The sequence below is a fragment of the Solanum dulcamara genome, chromosome 4 (assembly GCF_947179165.1).
Source record: "Solanum dulcamara chromosome 4, daSolDulc1.2, whole genome shotgun sequence".
NCBI classification, from domain to species: domain Eukaryota; kingdom Viridiplantae; phylum Streptophyta; class Magnoliopsida; order Solanales; family Solanaceae; genus Solanum; species Solanum dulcamara.
Window position 1 is genome coordinate 82,437,244 of NC_077240.1, and position 13,374 is coordinate 82,450,617.

A 13,374-nucleotide genomic window follows, 5' to 3' on the forward strand; every position below is an offset into this window, starting at 1 on the left:
GGAGTATTTGAAAGGGATGAGGTTGTGCCATGTGGAAGAATTGAGCTTAGTCTTGGGTCTTTTGGCTCTGATGAGCTCCCATGCTGTGGAACAACTGAACTCCCCAGAGCTAGTGAGCTTCCAGCTTGGTTGATCTTGCTGGAGAGGCTGATAGTTGATGTAGGTAGCCAGGATGGTTGACACAAGTTGGGGAGGAGCCTTTTGTATGACAAGATCCACATTCCATTGACCATTGGTCAAGAAGGCAGAAACCTGAATGTTGTTGAACCTGCAACTGTTAGTGGTGAAAAGTGCTAGAGGTCCAACCCCCAGCCAGTTGTCCCACCAAAAGAGGCAAGTACCAGACAAGATTTGCCATTGAATATGAGGCTCCATGTGAGTCTTGTTGTGCATCAGGTGTTTCCAAGTAAGGGATTGGCCAGTATCCCATTTCTTGGTGATGATATTAGCCCTCTGACAATACTTGGCTTTAAGGAAGTCACCCCACAAGGTGTTCTTGGTTCTAAGAGTCCACCATTGCTTGTATTGAAAGGACTTAGCAACATCAGCAATTTGTCTGACCCCTATGCCCCCTCATCATATGGGAAACTCAGGTTCTTCCAAGAAGACCAATGGTACTTCCTTTTGTCATTCTTCCACCCCCAAAAGAAGTTGGCAGTAATACTTTGGATTTGCTTGATGGTAGTGGAGGGTGGAGTGCTGGCTGCAAGCAAGTGAATAGGCATGGCTTGTATGACATGTTTGACAAGAGTAACTCTGCCCCCATAGCTCAGGATCTTTGCCTGCCATCCTGTGATCTTATTAACTACCTTTGCAATAAGCTCAGAGTAGTAGATAATTCTCTGCCTTCCAATGTAAATGGGGCATCCCAGGTAGGTGATGGGGCTGCTCTTTTGAGTGAAGCCAGTAATATCCTTGATTCTCTGCACAGTAGATTGGAAAGCATTGGAAGGAATCATGAAGTGGCTTTTATGTTTGTTGATCAGTTGTCCAGAGGTCTTTTCATAAGTATCCAAAGTCTCCATGATGAGAGTCAAGGTTTGCTTCCTTCCAGAAGCAAAAATAATGATATCATCAGCAAAGCTAAGGTGGTTAATCTGAGGACCCTTTTGAGACATGTAGAATCCATGGAACTGAGGATGATGATGAAGTTTGTTCATAAGTCTAGAGAGAACTTCAGCTCCAAGGATGAATAAGGCTGGGGATAGAGGGTCACCCTGCTTGAGGCCCCTTGTGGAGTGAAAGAAACCATGTCTAGATCCATTAACTATGACAGAATACCAATTATCAGCCATGATTCTCCATGCCATATCAATGAATCTTTCACCAAAGCCCATTCTTCTCAGAACCAGGCAAGTGTAGGACCAAGAGACCCTATCATAAGCTTTGGCCATGTCAAGTTTGATCACAACATTGCCTCCTATGTTAGGCTTTTTTATCTGGTGGATGATTTCTTGGGCCAGCATGATATTCTCAGAGATGCTCCTATTTTTAACAAAGCCTGATTGGTTAAGAGAGATGAGGTTAGGCAGAATAGGGGCTAATCTAAGACAAAGGAGTTTGGATATGATTTTGTTAGTAAAATTACTCAGACTTATGGGCCTGAATTCAGAAATTTTGGTAGGGTGCTTTACTTTGGGGAGGAGAACTAAGCAAGCATGAGAGAAGTATTTAGGCATAGTCTGACCACAGAAGAAGGAATTGACTACACTAAGGAGGTCTTCTTTGATGATATCCCAGCATACTTGGAAGAATTTGCCATTCATCCCATCAGGGCCAGCTGCTGAGTTGGGATTCATGGCAAAGACCACAGTTTTCAGCTCTTCCATAGATGGGGTGGCTTGGAGGGTCTCATTTTGCTGGTCAGTAACCATAGGGGGGATGCATTGAAGGTTATGCTGCTGGATGTAATTCTCTTCCCCAGTGAAGATCTGCTGGAAATGCTCACAGGCTGCCTCAGCTATTTCAGCATCACCCTGCACCCATGAGCCTTCCTCAGTCTGAATCCTGTGAATGTACAACTTCCTTCTTCTGCCTCTAATCAGGGCATGGAAGTAACTAGAATTCATATCACCTTCTTTAAACCACTGCAGCTGAGTCTTTTGCCTAAGGATAGTATTCTCCATTTTCATATACCTGATGTATTCAGCATTGATGGCATGAAGCTTGGATCTGTTTTCATTGGATTGCCTGTTAATCAGGTCCTCTTCAGCTTGTCTAACAGCTTCCTCATACTCTTTAACTTTAGCATGGATATCACCAAATTGGTTCCTAGACCAGTTACTAAGAGTATTAGCAAGCCTCTTCATCTTCATGTGAAAGATCCACATTGGATTACCCTCAATGGACCTGCTCCAGCAATTCTCAACAAGATCCATAAAGGAAGGTTGTTCAGGCCAACAGTTAAGGAACTTGAAGTATTTGATGGGATTATGATGTTGATCTATCATTTCCATAAGAAGAGGGCAATGATCAGAACCAACTGATGGAAGATGAGTTATGGAAGTAAGGGGCATGGTTTCCAGCCATTTATCATTAACCATTCCCCTATCAAGTCTCTTCCATACCCTGGACATGATGCCTCTTTGATTGCACCAGGTGTATTTCTGCCCTGTAAAGCCAAGGTCTTGCAGGCCACTAGCCTCTATAATACTAATGAACTCAAGGCTCTTTCTCATATTATACATGACCCCCCCAAGTTTTTCTTCAGGGTCAGTAATAACATTGAAGTCACCTACAGTACACCATGGAAGAGAGGTAGTGGACTGCTGCAGCATGCTATCCCATAGAGGCCTTCTGAGGTGGTCCTTACACTTGGCATACACAAAGGTAGTAATGAACTGATTAGGGCTCATAACATGGTTAATGTCACAAGTGATCAGCTGTTCCTCATTTTCCAAAATAGTGCAACTCACATCTTTTGTCCAGAAAATCCAAATTTTACCATTAGGGTTATGAGTAGCATAGTCCATGTTGAGAAGATTTCTGAAGTACTGCAGTTGAGTATTGTCAGAGAAAGGTTCTAAAATGGCAATGATAGAGATATGATGTATGTTTTTGAGAAGTTTAATTCTCTCCATAGCTCCTTGGGTATTAATACCCCTCACATTCCAACTAAGGATGCTAATCATTTAAAAGGTTTGAGAGTTTGGAGCCTGGTATTTGGCCTGCCAGTGAGGACAGATGTTGAAGAGGTTTTTGGTTTAGTGCTAAGTCTGGTCCTATGAATCCCTCTAGGAGATAATCCCTGTGAACTAGTTGCTTGCTTAATTTCATCTTCATAAACATTATCAGAAGAGGGACTGAAAATCTTGATCAATTGCTCACTCTCACTATTATTATCATCATCCTCATGGTCTTACAGAGGTTGGTCATCAAAATCTTCCTCATTCTCAGACTCACACACAGCATACTCATCTGTAAGATCTTGTATGTTGGTGTTGAGGGTGCAGGTGAGCTGAGGTAGATCAGTAACTCTCTCAGGGATGATTTCAGCTGAATTTCTGGGAGATGTGGGAATGCAATGGGCTTGGAGAGGAGTGATATCCATCCCCACCTGGTCATCATCTAAGACAAATTGTTGGCACCCCTGCTCCCCTTGCTGTACTATCACCCTGTCCATTTTGGGAGTTTGACATTTCTCAGCTGAGTTCATTTCTTGTATTTTCTTTTTAATGGCTTCTCTTCTTTTCTTGCTTAGCTTATTCTTCTGAACAGTAGAACTTTTACCACTAGTACTAGGGTGAGATCCCAGGTTTTTGGCCATGGCACCTTTGCTAGCTTGCATGGTAAGTTCATCAATATGACTAGCTGCAGGGGTAGGGGGGTGTGTTGGAGTTTTTTGAACAGAGGTAGCAGGAGCTCTAGAGTCACTCCTAGGTTCAACAATACTCTCATGCATAGCATGAGGGGATACCCCTCCCTTATTGGTTTCCCCATCCTGCATGTTAGTGGGGTTCTCCTGTACACTTCCATCCTTTCCTCCTTCAACTACCAGATCAGCAGCAACAATATTAATCTTTGGGAGGTTCAGGGGTATTGGGAGTGATAAGTCAATACCTGAAGTCCTTGCAGCATTGGTCCCTTGCATAATACCTATTAAGCTAGTACTTGTGCATGCAATATGGGGGGATGGGGTTTGTGGGAGAGATAAGTCAATACCTTGCCTCTCAGTTGTTGTGCTTGCCTGCCTTGTTGATGAACTCTTCAACAAAAGGTTCTTCTGGTTGTCTGTAGCTCCTGCAATTTGGTTAGTGGGTTGATCTTGCATAGCAAGATCAACATGAATATTTGGAATAGAGATAGAAGTAGTAGTCTTACCTGGATTTACTTTGGTTTGCTGCACTGCAACATACTTACCTTTGGTTAATACTCCTGCAGCTCTTGTTTCTTGGTTCAGCTGGCCATTAATATGTCCTTTGTTTTGTTTCCTTCTCTGAGTTTGCCAAGCATTGTCCTCCTTGCTAGCCTTATTGTTCTGTGATTGTTGTGGTATATTGGATGTCAAAGGATTTTGGTGCACCTGTGAGTTATCAGGTTGAGGTTGGTTGTGTTCTTTGTTCTCTCCCTGAGTTTGGCTTGTATTTTTTGTTGTATTTTCAGGGCTTTTCTTCTTCATCTGTTCTTCATCTCTTCTCTTGATATTACACACATGCACCATATGCCCCTGATGCTTGCAGTACATGCAGTACTCAGGCACACTGTCATACAAAAGTTCCTGCCACCTTCCTATTGTAGGATCACTTTTGTCATGCCCAAGCCATACATGATGGGGTCTCTCTTGTGTAAGGTTTACCTGTACTCTTACCTTAGCAGTGCTTCCCCTAGTCTTCTGAATAGAGGCTGCATCCATGAAGAGTACTTTCCCCACAGGAGCAAGGAGAGTGGTCAGGAACTCCTTATCATAACAGTGCCAGGGGAGTTCAGGAAGGGCAACCCAAACTGGTACAATGGGGGTCTCCTCTTCAGGCCTAAAAGTTGGAGTCCAGGTTTGGATCCTCATAGTTTGGCCTTCAATTGTCATTCTTTGTTTGGTCCACACAGTTGTGTAGTCCAAGTCATTGTCCAGATCAATGTACACATGCCTGGCATTGAAGTGGGCAATTTTGACACCCCCAACCAGTTGAGTTTGGAGAATGAAGCTTTTTCTTATTAGCTCCACTTTAGGCATTGTGCTGCTAAATTTTCCAACAAGTGTGTATTTGCATCTTTCAGCTAATTTCACCATGAAGTCCTCTTTGTCATAGATGACAGCTGGTAGGCCTTGTCTGGTAGTGTATATAGGAGTAGCTAAATTCAGAGGGACATCATTTTTAGCTTGGTTCAGCCTTAGTTTGGAGGCAAAGGTTTGTATAACAGTGTATGGTGCTGGATGAGGGACCTGTTCCTTTCTAATAGGGAACTGGTTCCTTGGAGGATTTATATTGTTGTTGTCAGTTTGTTGAGGTTGGCTACTAACTAATTTAGTGACTTGGTTGTTGGGACTAATCTTATCAAAGTTAGAGGAAATTTTGGGAAAATTATTCTGAGTATTTGTAATCTTATGGGTTTGCACCATGTTGTTGGTTTGTTTATCAGAATGAGAGTTAGGCTTGTTAATGACAGATTCATTCCCCTGCATAGAATTGTTAGGAGCAATACCAGGTAGAGCATCTACTTCATTGGATTTAAACAACTTATCAGCATCATTCAAAGAGACAGGAGTGTGTCCAGCTGCACTGTGCTTATGAATATGGTAATTATGCTCATCAGTATTAGGCAGCAAAATACTTTCCACACATTGCCTTTGATTATTAGGAAGCTCAATATGATTAGGATATAATAGAGTGTCATTAGGAGAGCAAATGTTCTGGCCCTGCATATTGAATTCAAGAGAGTTAGAAGACTTACCTTGTGCTCCTGTGATGGAACCACTGCTGTGAGGATGATTCAATCTTTTTTGCATTTGGTCATTGTAATTCTTTTGATTATTTTGGGATTGAATGCCATTGACAAAAAACTGAGATTGATCATTAGCCAAAGTAAGTTCCTCAGTTCGAGCCTCACTGTCCCTGTGACTAGCCTCTTCAAACAAGTCTTGACGACTTTTTGAATTTGAACTTTTCGGAGAGAATTTGGGGTCTGAGTTTTGTCTAAGAAGCCTCACAACAGCCTTAGGAACATTTTGACATTGATCCCTTGCCAGTTGGGTCGCCGGAGCTCCGTCGACATTTTTGTCGTCTTGACGACTTTTCAAATTTGAATCAATTGGTAGTGATTCGAGACTAACTATATGGCTAGGGACCCTCTCTACACTGTGAAGAACCTGTTGGGATTGGTTTTGTCTCAATTGGATCGCCGGAACTCCGGCAGTCCCACCATTGTTGTCGTCTTGACGACTTTTCAAATTTGATTCAATTAGTGGTGATTCGATACTAACCTTGTAGCTGGGGAGCTTCTCTACATTGCCACGAACCACTTGGGATTGAAATTGTATGAATTCGTTCGCCGGAGCTCCGGCGACTTCCATATGTGCAGAAGTCGAGTTGAAATTCGAGACTCCCTGGGATGATTCGAACTGCTGCGTGGTGATGAGGGGCTGCACATGAGGCTCAGGAGCATTTTGGCTATAGTTTTGAGCTGATATAGTGGCCGGAGGTCCGGCGCCGCCGCTGACTTTTTCGCCGGCGATTGATACGCCGGTGAAAATTAGTTCATCAGGTGCGCCTTGGCCTGAGGAACAAAACCCATATGGTCCGAGCTGTCGAATGTCGCCGGAGTTTGGTCGAATTTCTGATCGAAATTCCGGCGGCTGTATTTCTGCTCTTCTGTCGATTTGTATATCATTTTTTTTGGAATTTTTTGCTGCTGATTGTATATGAGTTGAGGAATCATTTACACAATTCGTTATTACATTTAACAATCCACTATTTCTCAACGCAATGATTCTTTCAGCATTCTGCAGCTCTTCACTAGAACATGTAACAGTGATCACTTTGGTTTTTTGTAAATTGGAAGAGCTGTAGTTGGAATCTGAAGGTGTGGTAACTCTCGTTGTGTTCGTATCGACGGAATCTACGATTCCGTCTTTCGAACGAAATTTTTCGAGGTCTGGAGGTGGGTCCCACCCCATTTCGTTTTTTTGACTAAAATGCCCTTCCTTGAGAGCTTTCTTTAGAGAGATGTTTTAGAGAGAAGTTGAAATCATGAAATGAGAAAGTGATGGGGTTTAGGGTTTAGGGTTTAGGGTTTAGGGTTTAGGGTTTAGGGTTTAGGTTTTTTTTTTTTTTTTTTTTTTTTTTTTTTTTTTTACGGGAACAGACCCTACACGAGGCTCCCACCTCTCGTGCACAGTCAGGGGTTAAGCAACACCCCCAAGCCTTAACATAAATAATCAAATTAAAAAATACAAGGAGGGGGACATAAACCTTACCTCCGATCCTATGGTGGTTCATAAGTCGGCTAACCAATTAAGGTCGGCTAACTCATCCCCGATACAAAAAAAAGAGACTAACTATAACTAGAAAGCAGTAAACCTGTGAGAGGACTCCTCCCGGTACAATTCAACTATGAAAGCATAAATGAGGGAGACTCTCCCCTTCCATGAAAAAAAAGAAAAGTAACCTACACTAGTCCTATTCCAACTATGCTACGTACCAGACATAACTACATTGAAGAAGAACAAGTATACGAAACTTCTATCTCGCATGGGATGGGAAATTCTTTTCATCTTTGCTCTTCTTAGTCTTGTCGTACCAAGTAAATCCAGGTGAAATATGCCATTGCATCAGTATCATGATTATCTTCTATGGGGGCTGAAAAGAGAGGAAATATATGGATCTATAGTATCCAAAAGCCTTGGAGTTGTTGTGGAGCATAGTGTAGTTACATGGACCTGCACCTACAAGTAGCCAAGGAAGAAAACCATGGTTGTTGTAGTGTAACCAGCTCCTTGCTGTCAGTATTAGATTCCTTTTTTGGATGGTGGTCAATTCCTTGGGACTCCTGCACAGGCAACCAAAAACCAGAACACATCTGGATGCTGCTGTACCAGGTATTAGTGACTTGTAGATGCTCATTGTGTGCTGCATAAGCTGCATATTGCTGCTGCTGTGCAGCTCCTTGAACTTGTTCAGCTTCTTGGTGTACCTGCACAGATAAACAAAACCAACAAACCACACAACCAAAGAAATTTGCAATCTGCAGGTAACTTGTAGCTGTTCCTTGTGTGCTGCTGGAATGCATCTCCTTGGTGCTCCCAAAGAAACATTGGTCAGCTTGTTAGAGTAAATATGTGCCTGCAGGGGGGTCCAACTGCACATGTCCACAAAAACAAGACAACTTGCTAACATCTGAGCTGCAGGGTGAATGGTTGCAACTTCTCTTGTAAGTTGTTGTTGCTTCCATTCAAATTCAGCTTCAGCATTCTTGTTGTTGTTTGTTCTTGGATGTTGTCTATGAGGATGTTGGAGTTCCTTTTGGGCTGTATCTCCAACAACCTGCACAAACAAGGAAGCAAACAAACAAGCAAGCATACAATTATAAGAACAATTCCAAGAATTCTGTTGCACAAATTCCTTGTTGCTGCCATTGTAATGCTTGTTGGTCCTTGCTTTGAAATGGTTCAGCCTGCACAGCCAAACAAGACCAACAAAACATACAACCAAAGAGCTGCTGTAGCTAGTGCTATTAGCTTGTATTTGTTCCTTGTCTGCTGCAAGTTGGTGGAGCTGTTGTAGATGTTGATGGAATGCATCTGGTATGCATGGAGAGGTGATCCATGCTTTAGTATCCAGTTGTTTACAATTCTGAGGATCTGCACCTGCACAGACAAACAAAAACAAAAACAACAAACCCAAGGCTGCTAATCTGCAGGTTCTGATGGCTGTAGTCTCCCTAGGCTGCTTGTTGGTCTTTGTTTTGAGGTGGTTGGATTTCTTGGAGTACCTGCACAGAACAACAAAACAAACAAAATTGTATATGTATCTTGTCTGCTGCAGGTGGATGGAGTTGTTGATGGGGTGTGTTGATAATGGAGAATGTGGTTGGCAAGCTGATTGTGTTGCTTCTTGGCAGCCCCAGGTTACTGCAACCTTTTTATCATTTCCAAAGGGGGGCTGCCAGTTGCAATGATGTAGCTGAGGATGATTGGAGCTCAATACAGGGGAGCTGCATCTGGGGTACCTGTATAGACAAACACAACCAACAAACCTCCCAAGCAAAGAGAGCTGCATGCTTCTGCATCTATGTTCCTTGTGTGTTGCAAGTTGGTGTAGTTGTTGCTGTGGAGTGTTGATAGAGGATGTGGCTGGAAAGCTGCTCCATAGGAGCCCCAAGACTTTGCAGCCCTCATAGCAGTTCCAAAGAGGGCCTGCATAAGTGGACAAAGGCCATGTCCAATAAGATGGAGGGGAACAAGGCCAAAAACTGGATTGGATGTTATGGGATTGTGTCTGTGAAATCCTGGTGATGAACTCCAACTTCTGATGTAATAGTTCTCCAGTTATTGATGTCCCTAAGCAAAAACAATCAGCCAAATGCAAACAACCAAACAAACACAAGAACCAGCTGGAAATTGCTGTTCTGCATAGTCCTTGTGGAGGCCTAGTGTACAGCTTCTTGTTGCTTCCTTTGTGATTATGGTGTTTGTTGGTATCAGTTACACAAGTGTCCTTTGTTGTGGTCAGGTTCAATTTGGAGTACCTGCACAGACAATCAGAACAAACAAGCCACACAACCAAAGATAAACAAGAACAGTCAACCAAAGCCAAGCAACAAAGCAAAAAGTTGTTGAACTGTTGCAGGTGTTGCAGGTGTTGGGCTGCTGCAGGTGTTGAGTTGATGCAGGTGTTGTCCTCTATGTATTTGATGTTAAGGCATGTTGGTGTAAGTCTCCAACAACCTGCAAATACACTGCAAATAACCAAACACAAGCAAAGACCTATACAGGTTAGTAGAGAGGAATGGTTCTCAAAAAGGATTTTGGAGCCTGTTAGCATTTTCCATGTCGCTCGACTAACGTCTCCACTTATCCGTTTGAGCTGAAACTTCATGAGATTAGCATATATATTCATTACTTTAGCCATGCAAAGTTTGAAGGCTTGTTTCCCAAGTTGGAGCTTCCATTTAGCAAAATTCTTCCTTTTTAAGGTTGAGACAGCTGATTGTTTCAAGCTCGCTCGCCTAACGTCTAAAATTATCCGTTTGGGTTGAAATTTCTTGGGCCTTATCAAAAACATATATGCTACCATCCTGCAAAGTTTGGGAGACTTTGGACAAGTCCACAAGTTACTCCCTACCCTGCACCTGCTGCCCTGCTGAGGCTTAGAGGTTGCAGGGTGTTTGGAAGATGTTGTTGTGCTCTTGTCTATGTATTTGTTGTTGAAGAATGCTAATATACTACTCCAGACACCTGCAATAATACAACAAACAATCCCAAACAAAACATAATATACACAGACTAGCAATAAAGAGGGGACCTCAGTAAGAGCTTTGGAGGGAGTTATCATTTTCCAAGCCGCTCGACTAACGTCTCCAATTATCCATTTGAGTTGAAACTTTATGGAGTTAGCATGTATATCCTCCCCTTTAGTCCTGCAAAGTTTGAAGACTTGTTTCCCAAGTTGGAGGGTCCAAATCACTAAAGACCCTCTCTTTAGGCTTAAAGCAGCTGAATGTTTCCATGTCGCTCGCCTAACGCCTCCAATTATCCGTTTGGGCTGAAACTTCTTGGGGTTTGTCAAAATAGTATATTCTAACATCCTGCAAAGTTTGGGGGGGATTGGACAAGTCCACATGCTACTCCACACCCTGCACCTGCTGCACTGCTGTAGCTTAGAGGTTGCAGGGTGTTTGGAAGTTGTTTTTGTGCTTTTGTCTATGTATTTGTTGTTGAGGAATGCTAATATATTACTCCAGACACCTGCAATAATACAACAAACAAGCCCAAACAAAAAAATAATGTGCACAGACTAACAAAAAAGGAGGGGCCTCAGTAAGAGCTTTGGAGAGTGTTATCATTTTCCAAGTCGCTCGACTAACGTCTCCAATTGTCCATTTGAGTTGAAACTTTATGGAGTTAGCATATATATCCTCTCCTTTAGTCCTGCAAAGTTGGAAGACTTTTTTCCCAAGTTGGAGGGCCCAACTTACTAAAGACCCTCTCTTTAGGCTTAAGGCAGCTGAATGTTTCCATGTCGCTCGCCTAACGCCTCCAATTATCCGTTTGGGCTGAAACTTCTTGGGACTTGTCAAAAAAGTATATTCTACCCTCCTGCAAAGTTTGGGGGCCATTGGACAGGTCCTCATGTTATTCCACACCCTGCACCTGCTGCCCTGCATCATGTACTCCAGTGGTGCTCCAAGCTGAAGTGTAATCATGATAGCTGAAGATCTAGGACCCTGCAAAATCAGATTAGTGAAATAGAAAAAAGAATATATACTATTTCTTTCCTCAAGAGGTGAGTTGGTTATTGTGAGTAAGTAATATGTAGGGGAGACTCTCCCTTTTACAGTGGTTCTAACTGTGGTATCTTCAAAGTATTTGTATCTATGCATAAGTTGAAGATAGAGTTAGAACAGCAGTGCAGCAGATCAGGGAGGTTTCTTGATTCTCTTGAGCTTCCTTCTTCTGAAGCTAGCCATTCCCAACCTGTCCAGTTCCAGGTGGGCTTTGGCTTCTTTGGGGAGGTCCTGTTTGATGAAGTATAGCTCAGGGGAAGTACATTTATGGCTGTGTTTGGATAATGCATCAGCAATAGAGTTGGCCTCCCTAAAGGTGTGATTGCATTGAAAAGCCTGGAACTGACAGATGATATTGTGAAGGTTGTCCAGCAGTCCTTTGATGGTCCAGGGAGGCTTTGCTTGATGATGCAGCCACTTGGTGAGGAGTTCAGAATCCACTTCTAGTTCTACCTTGTAGTAACCAAGGTGGAGGCACCAGGAGAGGCCAAAGATAGCTGCTTTAATCTCAGCTTGATTATTAGTACCTGTACCTAAAGGGACAGCAAAGGCAAAAATGAGATCACCATAAGAATTTCTTAAGATTCCTCCTCCACCAATGTTGCCAGGGTTGTCAAGAGCACTGCCATCTGTATTTAGTTTCACCCTGTGGCCTGCTGGCTTTATCCATTTCACAGGAGTGATTTGGATAACATGAGAACACTGATCAATCCAAAGGACCAGTTCCTTCCAGCTGGTAGGCCACTTGATATAGGGGAAGGCTATGGTGAGCAAGTTGTGGATATCTTTGTAGATAGAGAATTTGACTCTAGCCAGAGTAGAATGTTTTCCACCATATTTAGATGCACATCTGTTTTTCCAAAGGTTCCAACAAATGGAAATAGGAGTAGCCTGCAGAATAAGCTTATGAGCATTATTTTTATACTTAGAATTCCACCACCTCATCAAAAGAGTTCTAAGAGGTGTGTACTCCTTAGTGATACCCAAGGAATCAGAGAAGACTTTCCAAATGTTGGTAGCAAAGGAACCTGCAACAAAAATGTGATCAATAGTGTCTTGGTCAGGTCTATGGCAGCAGTAGCACTGAGAGGGGGTATGACCAAATCTGATCAAGCTCTCATTGGTGGGCAACTTCCCTCTAAAAGCTCTCCAGACCAGGAAGGAGTATTTGAAAGGGATGAGGTTGTGCCATGTGGAAGAATTGAGCTTAGTCTTGGGTCTTTTGGCTCTGATGAGCTCCCATGCTGTGGAACAACTGAACTCCCCAGAGCTAGTGAGCTTCCAGCTTGGTTGATCTTGCTGGAGAGGCTGATAGTTGATGTAGGTAGCCAGGATGGTTGACACAAGTTGGGGAGGAGCCTTTTGTATGACAAGATCCACATTCCATTGACCATTGGTCAAGAAGGCAGAAACCTGAATGTTGTTGAACCTGCAACTGTTAGTGGTGAGGAGTGCTAGAGGTCCAACCCCCAGCCAGTTGTCCCACCAAAAGAGGCAAGTACCAGACAAGATTTGCCATTGAATATGAGGCTCCATGTGAGTCTTGTTGTGCATCAGGTGTTTCCAAGTAAGGGATTGGCCAGTATCCCATTTCTTGGTGATGATATTAGCCCTCTGACAATACTTGGCTTTAAGGAAGTCACCCCACAAGGTGTTCTTGGTTCTAAGAGTCCACCATTGCTTGTATTGAAAGGACTTAGCAACATCAGCAATTTGTCTGACCCCTATGCCCCCCTCATCATATGGGAAACTCAGGTTCTTCCAAGAAGACCAATGGTACTTCCTTTTGTCATTCTTCCACCCCCAAAAGAAGTTGGCAGTAATACTTTGGATTTGCTTGATGGTAGTGGAGGGTGGAGTGCTGGCTGCAAGCAAGTGAATAGGCATGGCTTGTATGACATGTTTGACAAGAGTAACTCTGCCCCCATAGCTCAG

General features: G+C 43.0%; 1 protein-coding gene across 1 annotated transcript; it reads right to left on the bottom strand.

Moving 5' to 3' along the window:
• Window positions 1-563: 563 nt before the first annotated feature.
• On the bottom strand, window positions 564-3,080 carry LOC129884436 (uncharacterized). Its single transcript, XM_055958733.1, has 2 exons — window positions 1,760-3,080; window positions 564-1,267 (listed from the first exon to the last, which is right to left on the bottom strand). Exons 1-2 carry the CDS (start codon window positions 3,078-3,080, stop codon window positions 564-566), a joined length of 2,025 nt encoding a protein of 674 aa, XP_055814708.1.
• Window positions 3,081-13,374: the final 10,294 nt, after the last annotated feature.